The sequence below is a fragment of the Fusarium solani genome (assembly GCF_023522795.1).
Source record: "Fusarium solani strain SB1 chromosome Unknown bctg00000003_1, whole genome shotgun sequence".
Taxonomy (NCBI): domain Eukaryota; kingdom Fungi; phylum Ascomycota; class Sordariomycetes; order Hypocreales; family Nectriaceae; genus Fusarium; species Fusarium solani.
In genome coordinates this window covers 1,737,673-1,757,677 of record NW_027072154.1, presented here as the reverse complement: position 1 = coordinate 1,757,677, position 20,005 = coordinate 1,737,673, and the positions used below count along the sequence as shown (strand labels likewise).

At 52.8% G+C, this 20,005-nt stretch overlaps 7 protein-coding genes across 7 annotated transcripts; 3 read left to right on the top strand and 4 right to left on the bottom strand.

Annotated features, from left to right (window-relative positions):
* Window positions 1–4,645: 4,645 nt before the first annotated feature.
* On the bottom strand, window positions 4,646–5,668 carry MRS44_006114 (uncharacterized protein; the record flags this gene model as incomplete). The annotated part of the gene is made up of 4 exons (XM_046268875.2): window positions 4,646–4,786; window positions 4,852–4,984; window positions 5,073–5,300; window positions 5,409–5,668. The coding sequence occupies 4 exons, from the start codon at window positions 5,666–5,668 to the stop codon at window positions 4,646–4,648; spliced, it is 762 nt and encodes a 253-aa protein (XP_046140306.2).
* Window positions 5,669–5,854: 186 nt separating this feature from the next.
* MRS44_006113 (uncharacterized protein) lies at window positions 5,855–6,963 on the top strand (the record flags this gene model as incomplete). The annotated part of the gene is made up of 3 exons (XM_046274687.2): window positions 5,855–6,104; window positions 6,160–6,803; window positions 6,856–6,963. The coding sequence occupies 3 exons, from the start codon at window positions 5,855–5,857 to the stop codon at window positions 6,961–6,963; spliced, it is 1,002 nt and encodes a 333-aa protein (XP_046140307.1).
* Window positions 6,964–9,808: 2,845 nt separating this feature from the next.
* MRS44_006112 (uncharacterized protein) lies at window positions 9,809–11,314 on the bottom strand (the record flags this gene model as incomplete). Its single annotated transcript, XM_046268885.2, has 1 exon — window positions 9,809–11,314. One exon carries the CDS (start codon window positions 11,312–11,314, stop codon window positions 9,809–9,811), a length of 1,506 nt encoding a protein of 501 aa, XP_046140309.1.
* A 653-nt stretch (window positions 11,315–11,967) lies between these two features.
* Window positions 11,968–12,900, bottom strand: MRS44_006111 (uncharacterized protein; the record flags this gene model as incomplete). Its single annotated transcript, XM_046280554.2, has 1 exon — window positions 11,968–12,900. The coding sequence occupies one exon, from the start codon at window positions 12,898–12,900 to the stop codon at window positions 11,968–11,970; it is 933 nt and encodes a 310-aa protein (XP_046140310.1).
* A 1,594-nt stretch (window positions 12,901–14,494) lies between these two features.
* MRS44_006110 (uncharacterized protein) lies at window positions 14,495–15,853 on the bottom strand (the record flags this gene model as incomplete). The annotated part of the gene is made up of 2 exons (XM_046279288.2): window positions 14,495–15,015; window positions 15,070–15,853. The coding sequence occupies 2 exons, from the start codon at window positions 15,851–15,853 to the stop codon at window positions 14,495–14,497; spliced, it is 1,305 nt and encodes a 434-aa protein (XP_046140311.2).
* A 444-nt stretch (window positions 15,854–16,297) lies between these two features.
* On the top strand, window positions 16,298–17,280 carry MRS44_006109 (uncharacterized protein; the record flags this gene model as incomplete). The annotated part of the gene is made up of 3 exons (XM_046274689.2): window positions 16,298–16,510; window positions 16,582–16,791; window positions 16,864–17,280. 3 exons carry the CDS (start codon window positions 16,298–16,300, stop codon window positions 17,278–17,280), a joined length of 840 nt encoding a protein of 279 aa, XP_046140312.1.
* A 471-nt stretch (window positions 17,281–17,751) lies between these two features.
* On the top strand, window positions 17,752–19,394 carry MRS44_006108 (uncharacterized protein; the record flags this gene model as incomplete). Its single annotated transcript, XM_046268891.2, has 3 exons — window positions 17,752–17,984; window positions 18,083–18,382; window positions 18,437–19,394. 3 exons carry the CDS (start codon window positions 17,752–17,754, stop codon window positions 19,392–19,394), a joined length of 1,491 nt encoding a protein of 496 aa, XP_046140313.2.
* Between the last annotated feature and the right edge of the window lie 611 nt (window positions 19,395–20,005).

The following is a 20,005-nucleotide window of genomic DNA, read 5'->3' as shown; positions in this document are numbered from 1 at the left end:
AAACGCATTCCTTCAGGTCGTGATCTGCCATGCATTGACCTCACCTGTGTTGACCAACGGGAGCTGGAGGTACGTACCGCTCCCCTTTCCCGTCCCTTGCAGTTTGTAGATGTGGCGCGTGCTGTGGCGAATGCTGTTGGTCGGCTTTAACCAATGAAAGCCCCGTCGGCCGCCCTTTCCCCACCAAACAAGCTCCCCGGGAGTGGAGAGCCTCAAACCACCTCTTCACGGCGGGTCGAGGCGGGGCCTGCAAGCTTAGAAACCCGCTAAGGCCGTGCTCCGGCACTCTCTCTGAAACGGGACTAATTTGGCTGCTCCGTTCTTCATCTCCCGACCAGGGAGGGCATGGCATCTATGCTGCATTGCCAACAACGACGGCAGCAACTGCGCTCTTTTGCGGTCTGTCATGACTTGTCACCGCCTGATCTTGGCCTGGTCAATCAGAACTGCTCATCTCATGACCGCCATCAAAGACCCCGTCCTGAATGTCATCGGTCATGTCCAAGGCCCCGGAAATGCTTCGCAAATGGCCTCAAACTCGGCCGCCTTTTCCTTGCTCCAACCCGTGCAGTTCCACACTCGGGCATTGGCACGTCGCAGAGTAACATTGGCAGTTCTCTCCTTTGCTGCAGGCTGCCAGCACTGGTGAACCCAACCCAGGAGCCTGGGTCCAGTCCCGACACTTCCTTCACCTCCTCGACTGGTTGTCTGATCTACTGCAGGCCAGCCATGAACTGACCATGGCAGATTCTTTCAATGTGTGACTTCGTTGGCTTCAGTGGGCGCATTGCTTCGTTGGACGTACAACCCTTCCTTTCTCAGCTGCCTTGGTTTGCTCTCGCCTCACACACCCCCTCCCTTTTTGCCTCCCTCAAAGCTAAGGAAGCCATCACACTCATTGTCTTGAAACTACCAAGCTGACGAGACGGCGATTCAACCCCGATCCCCGAACATGGTCGACATGACACGGAAATCCTCTAGTCCCGTTCTCTCCCACAACCCGACCACAGGCTAATTGACATTGAGTTTCTGAAGCAATGCCTCCGCCTCGTGGCGTCCAGCCTCATTCCTTTCAACAACACGATCGTAACTTTTTTTTTAAAAAGAATTCCAGCAATCCCGAACCAGTCTCTAACTTAGTGTCCGGGATATGAGGTGGTCCAGGTCCCGGTGCTTCGTGGCCTAGCAGAGTTTATCGATCAGTAGCCGAGTCTCATTTCGATGCCGGCAGCACCGAAGACTCGGATATCCTCGTCTATCGGGTTTCAAGACCGGGCAGAGAATGTAGTATGTCCCGGTCCGAACCTCTTCTTCGGCTCCGTCTAGTTGGGTCTCGTACCTAGGCGCCAGTGTAAGTCATGGCTGAACTCAGATGCAATATCCGGCTCGACGTCTATTTCATCACCCATTCGTATAGCTCATTGAGACGTCGTATTCATGTCAATTTAGTTGATCCATTTCAATCCTTCATCATCCTTTAGACTTTGATTGATTGTTGTCCCCATCGCCAACATCCCAGCATCCCGGTCATATCCCAGCGCATGGCTCCCCTGCTCCCCACAAGCCCCTTTCACTCTCTCCCTCATCCCACAACGTGCGTGACATCTCACCATTTAATCACCGACTCGAAAAGCAATAAGGGAAAAAAGAGGGAAATTTCGCCAGTCCGCGGCTCTCCGGCACGCATCCAGAAGCACGAGAATCCTCCCCGCACGGGCTCCTTCCATGCCGGGGATGTTGGGCCGCTCACAACATGATTACACACGTCGGGGGAGGACATTTCCGGACGTTGCTGTCGTCGGAACAACGCAGAGGCTTGTTGTCTGTGCATTATGTGCGATGTGATATGTCGATCAGTTAGCTGGTTGGTTGATCAACGTGGAGGCGCAGATTGGCGGTTTGAGGTGCCAAGCGGAGTGTTGGTGTTGGCAACGTGTGCACTCCGCCATGAAACGTCGGTGGGATTTTCGTCTGAACTGGTTGGATCATGAAAATGAAACCGGTTCATCTTGTTGGGAGACGATGTCCTGGCTCTTGACCGTTCTTTCCAGCCTGTCTCTTTAAACAGATGTTCATACTTGAGGCATGAGTTGGTGGTAGTCAAGGGTAGGCATCGTCAGGTTGGATGTTGTATTCACCAGTTCTCTGAAGACGAAACACGCTGATACCTGTATCACTTTGTCAACTCACCGAGAGATGTTCTAGTGTACTTCAGAGCAGGCAATGCATTGAGGCCAAGGTGCATCTTTGTTGGGTACATTGCTGCTTGATGACGCGCAAACTTCGACATTTGTGTTTTCTCGCGCAATTAAGCTTCAAGTTTCGGTGTATTCAACAACGCATGACGCTTTTTATGAGTCAAAGACGAAAGGTTATCAAAGAACAGCTACACCATTTCTAATTATTTAACCCCCCGGTGTTCGCTGTTGTCGCTGTCACCACACCTTTGTTCCTGACAGTGATTCTTCGATAGATTCCATAGGTTATAGGGCAATAGGCCAAATATGTGATATAAACCATAGAAAACAGTTGCGGCGATGATGAAAAAGCATGAAGTTGGTCAACTGCGGAGCGGCCACGCATGACATCTCGGCTATTATTCTGAGTCACATGGATCTATTGAAATGATGTTCAGTCAATAACTGTCAAAGTTGGCAGTTGTTGTCGTGATCAAAGGCTCTCTTACATCTGCCATCGCTGACCCTATACCAGTACTGACCCAACCATCAATCACCAAAAAGGGGAGAAACCCGTTACCCTGACCAAGAACCCGTTCATCTATTCAGTAGCAGTTCTCGCAGCCTTCTCGGCTCCTTCTCCCTGCATCTCGTACCACCGCCAAGCCCAAGATGCGTGCCACACTTTTGCCGTGTTTGCCAGATCGCGAGCATCGCATTGTTTTCCTCATGGGAAACAGCATCTCCTGACATGTCGTGCGCCCCCTCGAAACAACCCGATCTGTTTCAAAGAGGCCCAGTTCTCGTGATGTTTTTCTTTCTTTTCCTTATTCTTGGAAGAGCTGAAAAAAAGGGAGGGGGGTAGATGACCTGGGCCAACCAATGGTGCGGGCCAACCTGGACTTAAAACACGGCGCTTCCAAGCGGCCAGTTTGTCGTTTCACCAAGCGCAGAAGCGCCCGATTGCCTGTCAAGCGTAGGTTCGTTGAGAGGAAAAGGATGGAATGGCCAAGGGCCGATGAGGATACTACTCTGACTTACCAGTAGTGGCATCATTTGAAGTGATTTCAGGAAATGAGAGGCAGACAGTAAAGCGTTGCTAAAATGAACAGCTGTCAATACATACGCAGTATAACTATAACTATAGTCCCACCATTAGATCTTTCTCTACTAGATTTCATTTCAGCCTTGAGAGAAACTCAACTACGACACCAACACCAAACCGAATCAGCCCACCCGAAGAGGCACTCGCCGTCTCGGAGCCCAGCGTATGAACAAAGCCGCTTCACCACCAACAATGCAGCCGAGATAGACGAGCCCAACCATTATCACCCTATTGATGACGCGCACGTTGAAACGAAACGGGTGGGCGCATGCCGACGAGTTGCTGCCCCCGGCCCCAGCAGTTCTGAGCGAGGCCGAAACAGATGGCCCGGCCACCAGACTTGGGATGAAGCCAAGGCGTGGTGGTCATGCGGCTGGATTGTTTGTGGAGAGGCTTTTGTGCCACCGGGAAAAGATCCAGTCATCGCCGAGAGAAGCTTCTTTGGGGTAGCATGATGTGACGAATCCTCAAACAGGTGGCATAGCTGAAGATGGCCCAATTCGTAACCATCACGACCCGATGGCTGACGAAGCCTCTCCGAAACTCGACGTGAACTTGGCATAATCCATGTCCTCTCCGCTGTTCAAGCCATAGTGCTGGGCTTCCAACCCTCGTCCTACCACCGGCAACGTTGCCTCCCACCTGCGTATCAGGTTACTACAGCCCAGGATGTCAATATACCCCAAACCCACCAGCAAGCACGGGGTTTGGACACCGCTGATAAGCTCGCTGGGTATTCTTGCTAGTTCGCATTTCTCTGGTTTCGCAAGCATGTCAGTTGGTTTCCACAACACCAAGCAAGGAGGGATCTCTTGCCAATGCAGGCTTCACAGCTTATCCGAGATGCGCGATATTCATGGAAAGCCTCCCAGGCATGTCTCAGAAGGCCGTGTATCGGGTGTTCAAGGCTTTCTACATCATGCTGCACGCGGGGTTCTCGCTCTGTGCCAGGTAGTAATGTGCTGACAACTCAACTCTGTAACTGTAGTTTGAAAATGACAGGTTGGGTTGCGAGGTGACTGATAATGCCGTGCTGGTTAGACGGGCCATGACATTCTGCAGAATCGGACACCCACAGCGTGCATCGCGGGGAACGTGTTGAGCCGTGAGCTGTCCGAATCATGCTCGTCTTCGCTTGATGTTGTATAACTGACCTGCGGCTCTGTTCGTTGTGTGAGTCTGCCTCCGAGCACCTGACGGCTCCTCTCGGCGTAACATCCTAGCAGCTGTTCATTGAGAAAGTACCAAGTACTTGGCTGACAAGCCATTGTGTTCAGATTCAACAATTGGTAATCCACTCTGTGATTCATTCATTCGGCAAATGTACATGATCGAATCTCGATCTTTCAATGCTTCCAGCTCCTTATTGCTTCGCCTCCTCCTGCCCCGGGATAAAGGGCTTGCCGTCGCCAGGGCCGATGCGCACGTCGGCAAAGATCTGCTTTGGTCGAAGGTGGACGGGGGTGACGTTGGTAGGCTGGTCAGGAACCTTCTTCTCGAGTTTCTGCGAGCTGGTGTCAGTAGATACATCCCCGGGTAGTCGTGTGCCGGGTGTCCGAGGTGGCATACCAGGTTGTCAAAGACACACTTGTTGAGCTTCCACTCAGCAGGGCGGCACTGCCACAGCTGATGATTCCGGTCGTCCAGGCACTCCCAGTGTTTGCGGAACTCGGCGAGGCAGTGGGTGTTGATGTCCTGAATGCTGTTGATCCGGTCAGCGGTCATGTCTAGCCCACGTATTGTAGCTTCCTCCAGTCCGATCCATGTCCAGAGAAATAAAGGCAACGTACACGCTGGAGGCGCATCGAGTGACCCGTCGGCCCTCCTTCAAGCACTCAAACTCTCCTCGGCCGGGGTTCTCGTTCTTGCATTGCATGTAGTCATCGTTGTAGTCGCGGCACCGGGCACCGATGAAGAAGGAGGCAGACAGAAGAGGCGCAGAGCTGGCACCGACCTCCTTCACGGCGGGGATATCATCGGGCAATGGGGTGGTGTCAATGAGCACCTGCTGGTTGAATCTGGTGGATCGATCGGTTAGCCATTTTCCAGGTGTCCCGGCAGCCAATTGCACCCGCTGGCAGCTCCGGTGTCTTCATCGAAGGGTGATCAATCGTGGGTGGACGTACTGGGGCCTGCGGGTAGACATGGTGCCGATGTTCTGCGCTTCCGGTCTTCGAACGTTGCGGTGATTCCAGAGACGGGAGTGGGAATGTGAGGTCGTTCGGCTAGGATTTGAGAGCGTAAGGACGGAATTGGTTCGCTGTGATTGGTTGGAGTGTGGGGCGAGGCTGGTGCACGAGGCTGAGATGGGGCGTAGTGAAGGTAGCTTTGTTTTGGTGGCTCCAGCTCCAATAATTTCGAGGTCGCCCAAAACAAAGGCAACCATCGTCGACTTGACTCTGCAGCCTCGCAACATCACAAAGGCTCTGCACGACGGCAATACATCAGCTTTGTCACTGCCCGATCCCCTAAGTCGCAGCGTCGTGTCGGTTCATCTCCTATAAGAGCGACTTTAGCTGAAGCTGAAGCTCAGCTCGCCGCGACACGAAGCTCCTATTCGCAAACCTTCGTCATGTCGCTCTTCGGTCAACCCAAGCCTACGGGCTCCTTGTTCGGGCAGTCGCAACCTGCGCAGACTGCGCAGCCAGCCCAGACGCAGGGCTTCGGCTTCGGTCAGTCTCAGATGGGACCCCAACCGGTCAAAATCAACTCTCTCGCCGCGTCGATCCAGCAGCAACAACAGGCTCAGCAAATGCCCACTTTATCTCAGTCCCAAGCGCAGCTAGCAAACTCGCTATGGCAGCCAGGCAAAGAAACCCCCCGTATGTTGCTTAACTGCTGCTTCTTGAGCGCGACGCAAGACTGACCATGAACCAGACCAGAAGCCCATCCTTGAGCAGATGAAGCTCGTAACGGAAAAGTGGGATGCCTCGAATCCCAACTGCGTCTTCAAGCACTACTTCTACAACAAGGTCGATGAGAGCATCGTCCCCTACTTTAAGCCTCAAGACTACGAAGACCCTCGCGAATGGGAGGAAGCTCTGCAGAACAAACCTGCCCCAGGCTTCATGCCCGCCCTCTGCCGGGGCTATGCTGCCCTTGCCGACCGTCTCTTGGTTGAGAAGCGCGCCCTCTCCGAACTTAACATCCGCCTGCACCAGATCAACGGCAGCCTGGACGCCATCCTCCAACGCCACGAACTCGAAACCGAGGTGCGAGCCGTCGCCGCTCACCGACGACAGACGACCATCAGTGAGCGATGTCTGGCGCTTGCCGCACGGGTACAGGTTTTGCGCAACCGCGGTTACGCGCTGAGCGGCGACGAGGATGATCTCAGCAGCCGACTGCAGTCGCTGGAGAGAGAAGTGCAGGATCCCGCGGTGGGAGCGAGGGAAGAGGAGCTCTGGAGCAGGCTTATCGTGCTAAGAGGGTATGCCGACCAGCTCAGCAAGGAGATGGACACGCCCGCCGGCACAGAAGGAGCCATCCTCGACCCAGAGCACGAGGCCAAGGCAAAGAAGGTAAGTTTATATGTGATCGCATTTAAGGATCGGCTTGGCTAACTTGCGCTAGGTGCTCGAGGACTACGAGAAGCAAATTCAGCATATCAAGAAGGAGCTTGAGTCTCTTTCGATTGACTACACGGAATGGGAGAAGACACGAAACCCCCACTCGAAATAGACGATGGTGGGTCAGGCTGTTGGGCATGGAAGGTAGAGCAATTACTTGTCTTTGATAATATGTACTTTTGTGGCATTGTGTGGGAGTCGGGACTTTGAGGATACGGTCATCATAGGCGTCACACGGGATAGGAATATTTCAAAAGCAAAGACTTGAGAGCAGAAGACAAAGCTTTGAGTCTCGTCTTGAATATTTGTAAGCACCACTGGTGCATGTGTGTGTATTCATGGGAGAAATATCGTTGCGTGGCTCCATCCACGTCTTCCAGGTATGATACAGATTAATCGTGAGCCTTCCCGTCTATCCGGTCCGCCTCTATCGTACACGGAGCGCCATTATCCGCAGAGCCTGCAAGCCCGAGACTCTATCAATGCAGCAGCATCCTTGGGTCATGTCTTTTTTCGATTCGTTCTTGGTGAGGGGCGGGGTTTAAAAGATCTTGCCGCAGAGGTCAATGGCGAAGGGGGCTGAGAAACAATTAGCGATTTGCTGTGGGAAATCTGAAGAGCGGGAGAAGTCATACAGAGGTACAGGAGGACAGCGGTGGCGACGGCCTGCTGGATGGTAAAGGTAGCCTCGGCCTCGAGGGCGCGAATCTCCTCCTGAGACTGCTGAGGGGGGGCGACTGCGAGGGGTCAGTTTGAGCTGCTCAATGTGTAAATGGTGCAGGTTCCATACATCCTCCGAACATGTTGACTGTGTATATAAGGGCGTGAGGGAATTCAGCGTTGGGCAGTGCGGGTTGTTGGAGCTATGATGCTATCTCCAAGTGCCAAAGAAATTTGACAAGCGCCTTGGGCGGCCGAGCCGCGCGGACCAATCAGAGCCTGCGATCTCGGCCGGGTCGGGGTTCTTATCGATAAGCCTATCGCCGAGTCCGGATCACGGAGGACGGGACGGGATTCAATACATTGCTCTGGGTTTCTTTTTAGAAACGAACTTCTTTTCAGAGGCTCCGTACTCATAATTCTGTTTTGAGCACTACCTTAAGCAAAGTTGCAATTAACACATCCACCGTTTTGCAACAAAGACGTTGGCATATCTCGCCTTGGTCACTCTCCCTCAATTACTGGGCGTCAAACCCAAGATGGGAACGAAACAAGTCCATTGCGAGGTGAGTTACATACCTCTTAGCACGAAACTTATTGGTCCATTCATTAGTGTGATCGGAATGGCGATTCTTCACTGCAATTTTAACCCCCGCCGAGGCCAGAGAAAATACAAGATGAGAACCAAAGGAGGGGCGAAGCATCTTCCCCGTGTATGGGCGGGATCGCAGCAGCACACCGGTGTTGCGGCTGGCTCAGCCATTTCACTACACTTTTGACACTCGCCGCGTCCGGATCACGGAGGAGTTTAGGACGGGATCCAATACAACGCTCGGTGCTTCCTTTTAGAAATATGAACCTCTTTTAGAGATTCCGTATTCATGGCTCATCATTGGCTCATCATTTGATTACTTTCTGAAGCAAGGTTGTAATCTTGGTATTCTGCCAACAGAAACTCCATCTTGGTGACTCTAGGTGGTACTTTAGCATATGGCCCAAATTTCTAACTACGTTACAAGACAAGGTCGGAGGAAGAGAAGTTGCAAGATGAGCCCCTGGTCCCTTGGCGCTTCGTGATCAGGCTTCTTGCTTTGACATGGAAACTATCCATGGCGGGCAGTATGTCTAAGCTGCGCATTGGCAGTGTTGAGAGCCGCACTGCGATGTCGAATACCCTTCACTGCGATTTTAGCCCGCTCCAAGGCCAGAGAAAATCCAAGATGTGAACGAAAGAAGAGGGCGAAGCACAATGCAACGGAGTATAGGCAATACAATTCGTTGGCCCATCTCTGCATCGGCGAGTCCGCACCAAGACGCCTCAGCCACTCGGCCATGAGTCACTGCGGGACGAGGGCATCTTCACTGCAATTTTAGCACACGCCGAGGCTAGAGAAAATACAAGACGAGAACGAAAGAAGAGAGCGAAACACATTGCAAGGGGGCATGCGTTGAACAAAACTGGCTGGTCCACCTGTGCCCCTTTCTATGTTCTCTTAGATTCGACGCCTAACCTCTCGTTCTTTGACCTCGGAGTGGGTTAATATTATAGTAAAAAGAAGTATCTAGGTCAGTACCTCCGAGCTAAAAAATTCACTGCAATATTAACCCACTCCGAGGTCAAAGAACGAGAGGTTAGGCGTCGAATCCAAGAGAACATAGAAAGGGGCGGAGTGCATTGCAAGGGGAGCATACGCAGGACGAAACATATTGGTCTATCTGTGCGAGGCCCTCCGCACATGCCTGATTTGCTGTCATTCTTCACTGCAATTTTAACCCACGCCGAGGTAAGAGAAACTGGACAACGGATCTGACGTAGCTCGCGGCGTCTGTGAATTATTGGTAATAGGTTATTGTCAGAAACAAGGTAGCCATTGTAGACTGAAAAGAAAGGTACGGTTGTAGTACATGGTTATGAAGATAGAAGGTGGCAGATCGTTAATGTCAACCTGAAACTTTCGAGTTCAAGCAGTCCTGTCACTGACCTAGGTATGGATATTGATATGGGTGGTTTATTGAACAGGTATCTGCCATTCATGGAACTAACAAGTCGAGAATTCATCTGTCCAAAAGCCATCTCTGTTGCGGCTCTGTAAGCTCGTCGAAACCTGGTTATAATTCACCAAAGGGTACTCCGTTTGAAGGGAAGACACAGCGCATGGTCCAGTTGGTGGTTCATATCCAGGGTATCATCCCTTGAATCTATTCATTCATCGTCATAAAATCGCAGATCCAAGACTCCTCATCTGCTTATTCTCTCTCTATATACCTTTTACTTGCTTTTACCATTTGCCAATCCATTATGCTTCGAAAACCAAGGACACACCGTCATCACCAGCCGTTACGATCCTGGCACCGGTTTCACCCTGCACAAAGCCCAGAACACCACCACCCTCGCCATCACCCCGGTGACCCTTCCACTCCTTCTGGAGACCAGCCTCTGCAGCGGTGGCGGCAGCGTTGGGGTTCGTCGCGCCAGCGCCACGGAGATCCCACCGGCGCACCACGCCGTCCATGCCGCAGCTGGTGAGCTGCCATGAGTTGGGGATGAACTCGAGCTTGACTACTGAGTGCTCCTCGTGGGCACCCGCGATGTGACGACGGACGGCGAAACGGCGGGTTGCGTCGTACACGACGATGGAGCCGTCGACGGAGCCGGCAGCGAGAAGTGTGCTGGGGGGAGTGTTGGGAGTGGTGACGACTGCGAGCGACTCGATACTCTCGGACTGGGTGTGAAGAGCGGCGAGGATCTGTCCACCAGCGGTAGATGACGATGCGCCGGCCGCCTTTCCTCCGCGGCCCTTGGCCTGAGGCTTCGCACCAGCAGGAGCAAGTCGAGGAAGGGAAACAATCTTGATAGCACCAGTAGCACCACCAACAGCGGCGAATGTGCCCTTGGGATCAATGGCAAGGGAGTAAAGACCACCCTCAACCTCAAAACGCTGGTCCTCAGCAGTCAAAGACACGGCAGTCATGCCATTGTCGCCAACAAGGTTCTTGGCCGCAGCCTCGCCCCAGACATCCCAGACATAGAAGCTACCATCCTCGGAGATGGTGGCCAACAACTGACCATCAGGGGTCCAGGCACCGGCTGTGCAAGAACCAGTGTGAAGGAAGTAAGACTGAACGATCTGGAGCGGGTTCGCCTTGTCGGAGACGTCAATAGTGTAGACCCAAACGGAGCCATCTGAAGCGCCGAGGGCGATGGTGTTGGGGTTTGTAGACGAGGGGCACGGCACAAGCCAGTTCACCTCGGGCACCTCTTGCGCTTCACCCAGGAAGTCCATCTTGAGAGAGGCGTCGGCCCCCACGGTGGCCTTCCATGCGCGTATCCTGCCATCGAGACCACCACTGACGAGAACATCACCCTTGGGAAGCGTCCAAGCGAGCGCATTCACTGAATCGGAGTGACCGTCGATGCTGAATAGGGAGTCGAGCTGGGTGGTCTTGCTGGCGGCAGCGCTGGGGTCGCTGGAGTAGCTGGCAGGCAGGGGAGGCCGCGCCTGAGCAGCAGAGTTATCAAAGACCCAACCGGCACCGGGAGCATCGTCTTCTTGGCCAGCCGAACCGCCGACGGCAATGATGGAGGGGTAGACGGGGTGCTGGGCGATGGCGAAGAGGGAGTCTTGGGGGAGGTCGAAGTAGCCGATGGAGTCGTTCTGCAGGAGAAGCTCCTCGTTGTCCGAGTCCATGGCGAGGTCATCGTCTTCGGGGATCTCCTCGGCGGCGTCGTCAGCGGCGAGCATCTCCAAGTCGTCGACAGGCTCGTTCTGATCGCGGGGATCGCGGGGGTTGGAGGACGACATGATGGCGGGGTAGTTGAAGGATCGAGATTTGTTGCAGCAGCTGTAACCCTCTGAGGGAGAAGGATCTTTAATAGATCGATAGACAAGAGATAGAGTCACGCTAGATACGACCGCGCTCTAGAAGGGTTTGTCAGTCGAAGCTTGCTTGATAAGCAGGCGAAATGTTTTTTTGCTGCGTCGTGGTTGACGGGGCAAGGATTTTTTTTCTCGACTGCGGGGTGGTGGCGGTCATGGCAGCTTCTAAGAAGCGCCAAGCGAATTGCGGAGATCTTTAATTGAACAGAACGAATTTCGAGATTCATCTTTCAGAATGGTTTCTTCTTAAGAAGGATATATATCTGCTGCTCATGTTGACTGGGACGAAAGTGAAATTGTTAGAAATCATTAAAATTGAAATTGCTCAACTGAAAGAAGCCCCATCGGACGCTCTTTTGAACCAGCATTCAAGGTTCCAAATGCCAAATATCTGAAGAATCTAGCAGTTCTCCTTCTCAAACGCCTCGCATTGTGAATCGTAATAGTATATACATAAACAGAGTTAAGTAGAATGAAGCGAAGGTTATGTTGCTGGTATCATCGCTCAATAGTGAAAAACCTCCACTCCAGGATATCTCTCCCCCACCATCCACTCTCCCTCCTCCACATCACCTTGGTCATGATCGAGGCGACGTTCCATCAGCCCTGTTGACAGCGGAATGGCTCAGCGCGGGCGAGCTACCGTCATTGTTCCAGCCCGTATGCATGGGGCCATCGCCGGGCAGTTCCGACACGTATGAAGAACCTGTGGGCAGCTCCTGTGGTATGCTCTGGGTTCCGTATAGCTCGCTCACGCCGTGGCTGGGTGGTAGTTCCTTGGTCGCGTCGGGGTCGTCGGTTGGGATGGCGGTTGTGCGGTTCTTGCGACGACGCCACCAGAAGAAGCCGCCGATGAGTGCGCCAATGACAACGATAGGAATTACAACGGCGATGGCGACGATACCGCCTGTACCAATTCCACCGTCGTTTCCACCGCCGCCGGACGATGATGTCTCGGCTGGTAGTTCAGTCGTGCTGCTCGTTCCGCTCGTTTCTTCAGCCGTCGTGGTATCCGAGGTTGTCGTCGCAGATGTCGAGGCGATATCGCTGGCTTCATAGACCATCTTCAGTCCGTACGCATTGATTCCATCGCCGCCGCTCATCGTCACGGCCGAAGTGGACTCGGTTCCGCTGACAAGAGTTGTGACGAGCAACACAGTCCTTGAATCGCCTGCGCTCCACGTGCAGTACAGACTCTCCCAAGGTCCCTCGAGAGATTGCGGGTCTGCGACGCACCACATCTTGATGCCGTTGCGCTCCGGGCAACACGTCACGGTGGTTCTATCATCGCCGCTGTTGGATCGTGTACAGCTCCTTTGCGCCGTGTACCCCGAGGGACACGCTGTCCCGGGAGAGTAGTAGGCTGTTGGGGCTGGGTCGAAGTCGTCGGGGAGACATGATGTTGCAAAGTCGATGCCCACGACTGTCCGGCTTGAGATGGCGTTGCAGGTGGTGCCGGGTGAGTAGTCGGTGGGAAGGGGTCCCACAATGGATATAGATGTGGATGTCATTGTGTTTGAGCGTCAAAGAGGTCGCCTTCTCAACGTCCTGCTATGATGGCGATCAACACCAAAGGAACAATGGTTGGATATCGTGTCGTACGCTGCAAGGAAACCCTCGGCGCTTAAAGAAAAGCAGAATGACAAAGCAACCTGCCACCGGCAACAACACCTTCATCTCTCACGCAGGGGTCCTTCAATCGTAATATGCCCTTAGTGTTCCAGCAGGGCCTGAGTCCAATTTCTCCATTCACATCGTGTCGGAGCGTCTGGGCCAGTTGTGGGATCGTCTTCCCTGCTCAGCCCTGGGAGATGGGGGCTATCGTTGCCTCAAGGGGGCTAGACTCGAGCCGCAGCCCGTTGGACACGGAGGAGGATCGTCAAGCTTCGCCTCTCTTGAATGGACCGCGATTCGGTCGATAGTCCTCTTTGGAACTTGGCTTCATTAGCTCACGGCTTCATTTGCTGGGTCATAAATAGCAGCTCAGACAACCTAGCTGCAAAGAGAACTGCGGCGGCTGTTGTTGGAGACTCGAGTGTCCCAAGGAAGCCACCATCCCCAACTCTTAAGTTTCAAAAGCTTGGCTTCGAGCCAAGAACCCATGTGAAACCGCCACATGCACCGGGCCTAAGGGGAGACGCTTGCAACGGCCGCAGCGGCTGCAACGCCTCCCGAGCAGCGCCCCAGACGCCGTCGTATCCTATTCGACAACCTGGCGATGGCTTCACTTCCTTCTCCACTGTGTATTGGCAGCATTCTTGACCGTTGCCCCAGCCAAGGCATATCGACATGCGATATCCTCAACCACTTGCGTTTGCATTCCCAGAAAACGCCGGACCCCAACTCGCTAACAAGAATAGACTCTCGCTTCTCAGTAGCGCTTACACCCGCTCCCTGCAAAAGCCCATCAGAAATCCATGACAAAGCAGGCAGTCTGGCGACTATCTCGGCCGCTGATTCGCGATGCCGCGTAAAGACAACCGCGAGAGCGAGAGATCCATTGGGCTGACACCGGGTATCGAACATGGGGCTATCCTTGATGTTGGAGATTGGACGACTCTGAGGGGAAAGTCCCGAGCAGGCTTGGATCCTTGCATGTAACCCTAGTCTCTGCTCGGACTCGTCAGAAGTGCGAGGTGCGCAAGGATCAGTTTTGCACCTCCACCCATCAACTCGGATATCGTATGTGCAAGTCTGCAGGTTAGAGTGCGAGCTGTCGGCTTGTCATTGACAGACGGGCTCAATTGGCAGCTTAGGATGGTCAATTGATAGCAATTGGCCGTTTCGTAGGTCACCTAGGATGAATATATAACCTGACTTCATTCCCCTATAGTGTAAGTTTGCGTCGTTCACAATGAAATCAACATGGACATGTGATACCAGAAACCTCAAATTGACCCGAGTCAAACTGGTAGACTACTATACCAGCATTGCTCGATAACACCTATAAGTTCGCCAATCTGCCTAAGATATAAGATATTGATAGCTACCTACGAAGCATTTGGCTCTTCCAGCTTAGTGAAGCATAGCCTAAACAACAACCTCCTGAATGGTATCTTGCATGTGCACCGTCAACGCCTTGATCCCCTGATTCTTCGCCTCAGCCTATCCATCTAGCACTTGGACCCAGTTCTTTTCGGACCGCTTCCTCCTCCATCGCTCCTTTGCAGCCTGACGAACAACCTTCTCCTCCTCTCCAACCTCACCGGCCTGGCTTGCCAACTCACGAATCTGGTACTTGATTCCCAAAGACAGCATCTTATACCACCCGCTGTGAATCTTACATCGCTTCCTCTCGCACATGCCCCTCACATCGTCGTCCTCGCCTAGAGGATCGCCTAGCTTGGATGCTTTGAAGATGGCCTCGCCTTCAGGTGATTTGGCAAAGGCTGCAAAGGCGTCTCGAGCGCTGATGGTGTCGAGACGCTGGTCGTAGCCGCAGATGTCTTCCTTGAAGTGACCTGCACTGATGGCTGCCTGACGTCGGCTGTGCGCGAGATCAAGGAGTGTGAGCATCTTGTGGCAGAGGAGTGTCTCTTCGGCAAGGTGGAACCGCGCTGCGGCAGCGTTTTCTAGAAACTCCTTCTCTTCTTCGGACAAATGCTTCGATGCATCCTCTTCGTTGTCTAAGAAGTGGTCAATAAGCTGCGCCATTAGAAACAAATGACGAAATGACTGACCTTGCTCCTTCTTTTCTTCTTTTGGCTTTTCATCCGAGAACGGGGTCTTGATCAGCCGCCATAGCCCTTCCTCATCCACGCCGGAAAGACCACTGCTCAGCAATGCCATGAACTCCTCCTGGACAAGCTGATCATTGATGCCCCCCTTGCCTTTTGTCTTGGGCAACTTGGCCACCATCCGCTCCCACCAGGTCTGGGCATGCTCGTTCGAACAAAAGACGCTCTGCTCCTCCTGTGCTACACGAGCTGCCCGCCGGCAGCCACTCAGGGCGCAAGTCTTTTTGTATAATGTCATGAGATCGTCGGTGGTGCAATTTGGGCAGATAAACTTCTCGATCAGAGACTCGCCAACGTCCTTACTCATGTTGATACATTCTCCGTGAAACCAATCCTCGCAGTGTTCGCAGAAAATCATCCAACGGTGGTCATCCGGGCCGCGGCAGAGACAGTATGGACCATTGTCTGACTCCTCGGATGCCGCTTCGGAAGGGGCTTGGCCAGAGCCTGATGAAGGCGTGGACTTGGACTTTTTGGCGGCTCTTGGACCACCACTGTTTTTTGTTCGCTTGGTATTCTTCTTTACCGCAGACGCGGTGCCCTTCTTCTTTGCTGCTGTATGGGAAGGCATGTTGGATGGTTCTGTGGTTGTAGATGGAGGATGAGAGGGAGACTTGGAAGAAGAAAGATGGGCATCTGAGGGAGGATGAGGAGTAGAATCGGCCACAGTATCGCTTCTGGCACCATCCTCAGCAAGCTCAAACCGGGCCTGTTCAGCCCCTCCCATTGTGAATGTTGTTTGTTCCATTGCTGACTTGTTGGTGTAGGTGAATGCAGATGCGGTCTCTGCAATCGTGTTTTTGCCCCTTAAAATAACCTGGTCACTTGACACAAACGCCGATTTTAGATTATACCCATGAGAAACACACCGACAATAAGTTTTCCCAATAAAGAAAAGCCCAATCCGTTGGGTATTCGCGAAAAATGATGAATCGGTGTAAATGCTGGCTCAATGAGGAAAGCATTCATTGAATGAACACTTGAGGAAATTGAATGACTAAGCATCCCATGCATCAAATCCGCCTCCACCCCACCTGTGTTTTGGTAGCCCGCCGGAAAAAGCTCGGGCCTCGTAATTTTGGAGAGCTTGTGATAATCGGAAGATGTAAGTTAGCAGAGACACAGCTTTTGCATGAGCTTCACCGAAATCTCTCCGTAGAGACAATTCGTCATGTCCAACCCGGTCGCGGCTTCCAGAGCCCTCAGGGGCGTCTTCTCTACCGTCTCAACACGGCAGTGCCAGCGGTGCTTCGCCAGCAGCGCCCTCCAGCCGAAACAGCTCCGGCCGACCCTCCGAGCACCCGTTCCGTCGAGACAGCCGATTACCCAGCGCCGGACCAAGTACAAGACGATCGAGCAGGCCAAGAGCCGATATAGCAATGGGGTATGAGTTGGCGGGATCTGCGAGAATGCAACCAGCAAAGAGGAAATGGACGCTGACAAATGCGCAAATAGCCCTTCTCATGGAAGGCCGGTATCCTGTTCGTCGGCACCTGCGGCTTGTTGGTGTGGTATTTCGAGTACGAAAAGGAGCGCATGCAGCGCAAGAGAATAGCAGAGGCTGCTAAGGGCGTGGGCCGGCCCAAGGTTGGAGGAACATTTGAGCTGGTGGACCAGAACGGGAAGCCCTTTACGAGCGAGATGATGAAGGGCAAATACTCTCTGGTGCGTTTCAAGCTATTTGAGAAGATGCCTCCGGGTCAATTTTGCCATTGGGAACATTGCTAACCTGTATAGGTCTACTTTGGCTTCACTCGATGCCCCGATATCTGCCCCGAAGAGCTCGACAAGATGGCCACCATGTTCGATATCGTCCAAGAGAAGGCCCCTGATGCTCTCCTCCCCATTTTCATTACTTGCGACCCCGCCCGTGATGACCCTCCCGCGCTTAAGGAGTACCTCAGCGAGTTTCACGAGAAGTTCATCGGCCTTACGGGCACATACGACCAGATCAAGGCTCTCTGCAAGAAGTACCGTGTCTACTTTAGCACACCGCAGAATGTCAAGCCAGGACAGGATTACCTGGTTGATCACAGCATCTACTTTTACCTCATGGATCCTGAGGGCGACTTTGTTGAGGCCCTGGGCCGACAGCACTCGCCTCAGCAGGCTGCTGCTGTCATTTTGGATCACATGAAGGACTGGAAGCATTAAGACGTACGGATTAATCTGTTCATGTAAAAGCAAAAAAGCGGTGCAGGAATCTTGGGCATGAGAGATGATGGGTTCTGTAAAAGTACTGTACCACCAGAACGATGATAGAAGGATGCCACGACGGTAAAACCACTCAATCAATTGTATACTTGTACATCTATCATCTAGCAGCGGCACAATCTTGAGAGTTTCCCCATATCAATTGCCTTGGAATTGTTGTTTGTGAGTTGTTGGGTCCATCTGATCAGCACGTTCATCAACGCGTATCGGATATTGGCGGGGTTTTCCGACGATTGCTGTTATCGCTTATGACTCTAACAAATAACTACGTGAGCAAGCTCCATGCCAACCGAAACATTTGAGTGACAACTCTTCTTTTCCACCACATCCGAATATTTCACTCAGAAATAGATCACCCACTCGGTTCTTCAACCGGAATTGGTCTCTTCTTTAACTGTGTAGCCACCAACTATGCAACGTTTCGGCGCGATCGGCCAGTGCCGATTGGCTGCGCGTCGGTGTGCCACGCCGATGACGGCCGCTGTCTCTAGGTTCCCTCGCGGTATCCAGGGAGGCTCACGGGCGTTCCGTACTTCTTCGCTCCTCTTTTCAAAGCCAGATGGGTCATTAGTGAACCCAAATGACTTTCAGGAACCTAGCGAGGCGTCACGAAAGCTGTTCTCTGAGATTGCGTTTGCTTTCGAGTAAGTACCAGATGGCACCATCATACTGCTTCCTCAACACGAAACTCGAGACATGCGTGCCATCTATGTTGAACTACAGACTACTAACTCCTGACTAGCATCGATGGCGTCCTATACCAGGGCCGAAATAGGGTGGAGGGAGCTGAGAAGGTGATCAAGATGATCCGCAGCAATGGCATCCGATATGTCTTCCTAACAAATGGAGGCGGCGTACCTGAGGTCAAGAAGGCCGATACTCTTCAAGAACGTCTGCAGATTGCCAAGCACGACGACGTGATACGTGGGAGGATGATCTTGTCACACACGCCCATGAGCGCCTGGAGTGACGAGCTCAAGAACCATGGCACCATCCTGATCACAGGCTCCCATCCCGAGCAGGCTCGCCAGATCGCACTTGAGTAAGCTGCTATCCCTGAATTTAAATGACATATTTTTGTGGCTAACTGTTTCAGTTATGGCTTTAAACGAGTCGTCACTCCTGCGGATATCCTCGCCGAGTGTAAAGATGTGTTCCCGTTCGATCACCTAGAAGGCGACATAAACGGAAGACCTGTGCCCTTGCCTGATGGAAAGCGAATTCCTCTTCTCAAGGATCCTTACACAACAAATATCCCGCACAATGCTCTCAAGATTGACCAGATTTTCGTCTGGAACGACCCAAGGGATTGGTCCGTTGATATTCAGATCATCCATGATCTCTTGATCTCGCATGAAGGTTATCTCGGCACCATCTCGCATAGGAACGGCGATAAATCATTGCCAAACAATGGCTGGCAGCAGGACAACCAACCCGGACTCTGGATCTCCAACATGGATCTTCTGTGGAAGACGAATTATCCCGTGAACCGCTTCGGCACCGGGGCGTTTATGGAGGCTCTCAAGGGAGTGTGGTCGATGACGACGGATGGAAAGGAACTCGAGTACAACGCCCTGGGAAAGCCATCCAACTATACATACAAGTACGCCCACGACAGGCTACTACAGTACTACCATGACATGGCCTGCAACAGGGGCAAGAACCCCTCGCACGACATTACAAAGTGTCACCCTCTACGACGCGTTTACATGATCGGCGATAACCCCGAGAGCGACATCCGGGGCGCCAACGACTTCAACGCCGAGGACGGGACCGAGTGGGTGCCTATTCTAGTTCGAACTGGCGTCTGGCGACAGACCTTGACGGAGAAGGAACCGCGCCACAAGCCGGCGGTCATTGTCGACGACGTGGTAGATGCTGTTGTCTGGGCACTCAACAACGAGGGTATGAAGGCAACAAGGGAGTGGCTCCTGTCAGCGATCTCGCATACCAAGGGCTATGTCAAGGTGCCGGAGCTGGAGCAGACGGGCATTGTGAAGGGGACAGGAGTTAAGTACCCTAGTGAAGAGGAAGCCAGCGAGGCGAAGCTTTAGGAATTACTGAGCATGGATTATAATCACAGCTGAGTATTCACATAGAGAATTACACGGTCAGACCGAAGATGTCTAGCAGATATTCTGTTAATCTCACTTTACCATCCATAACCCCAGGCTGAAGACAAGCTCAATCGAGGACGAGGAGTCGAAGAACATGACCAAAACTCGCTGAAGGAGTTACCGATGGGCCTGCATGTTTCGGAATGCGCGGTACGGTCCGCAGCCCCCAAAACGTTGCCTAGTGTTGAAGATGCTGTTGGCGCTAACGTCTCGGGAATGCCGTCTTGATGCATGTCGCGGACCAACAACAACACCATTGCAACGTTGGCTTCACACACGAGACCACCTGCTGAGAGAAGGTGTTGTCAGAAGAGGAAAGAGATGTAGGAGATCCTGAACTTTAACCGCAATTTCCGGTTCTGGTTGGCAATTGCAGAATCAGCTCACAAAAGGACTATCCGTTAGGCCTGAGGCTGGACCAACTTGAGGCCAGATGGCCATGTCTCAGGTTTCTTGGCCTGCAGCTGCATGAGATGGGATGCAGGTAATCGAGTTCTGTCCTTTCAGCTATGATGCGAGTGCAGCCTATAACCCAGCCTCAGACTTCG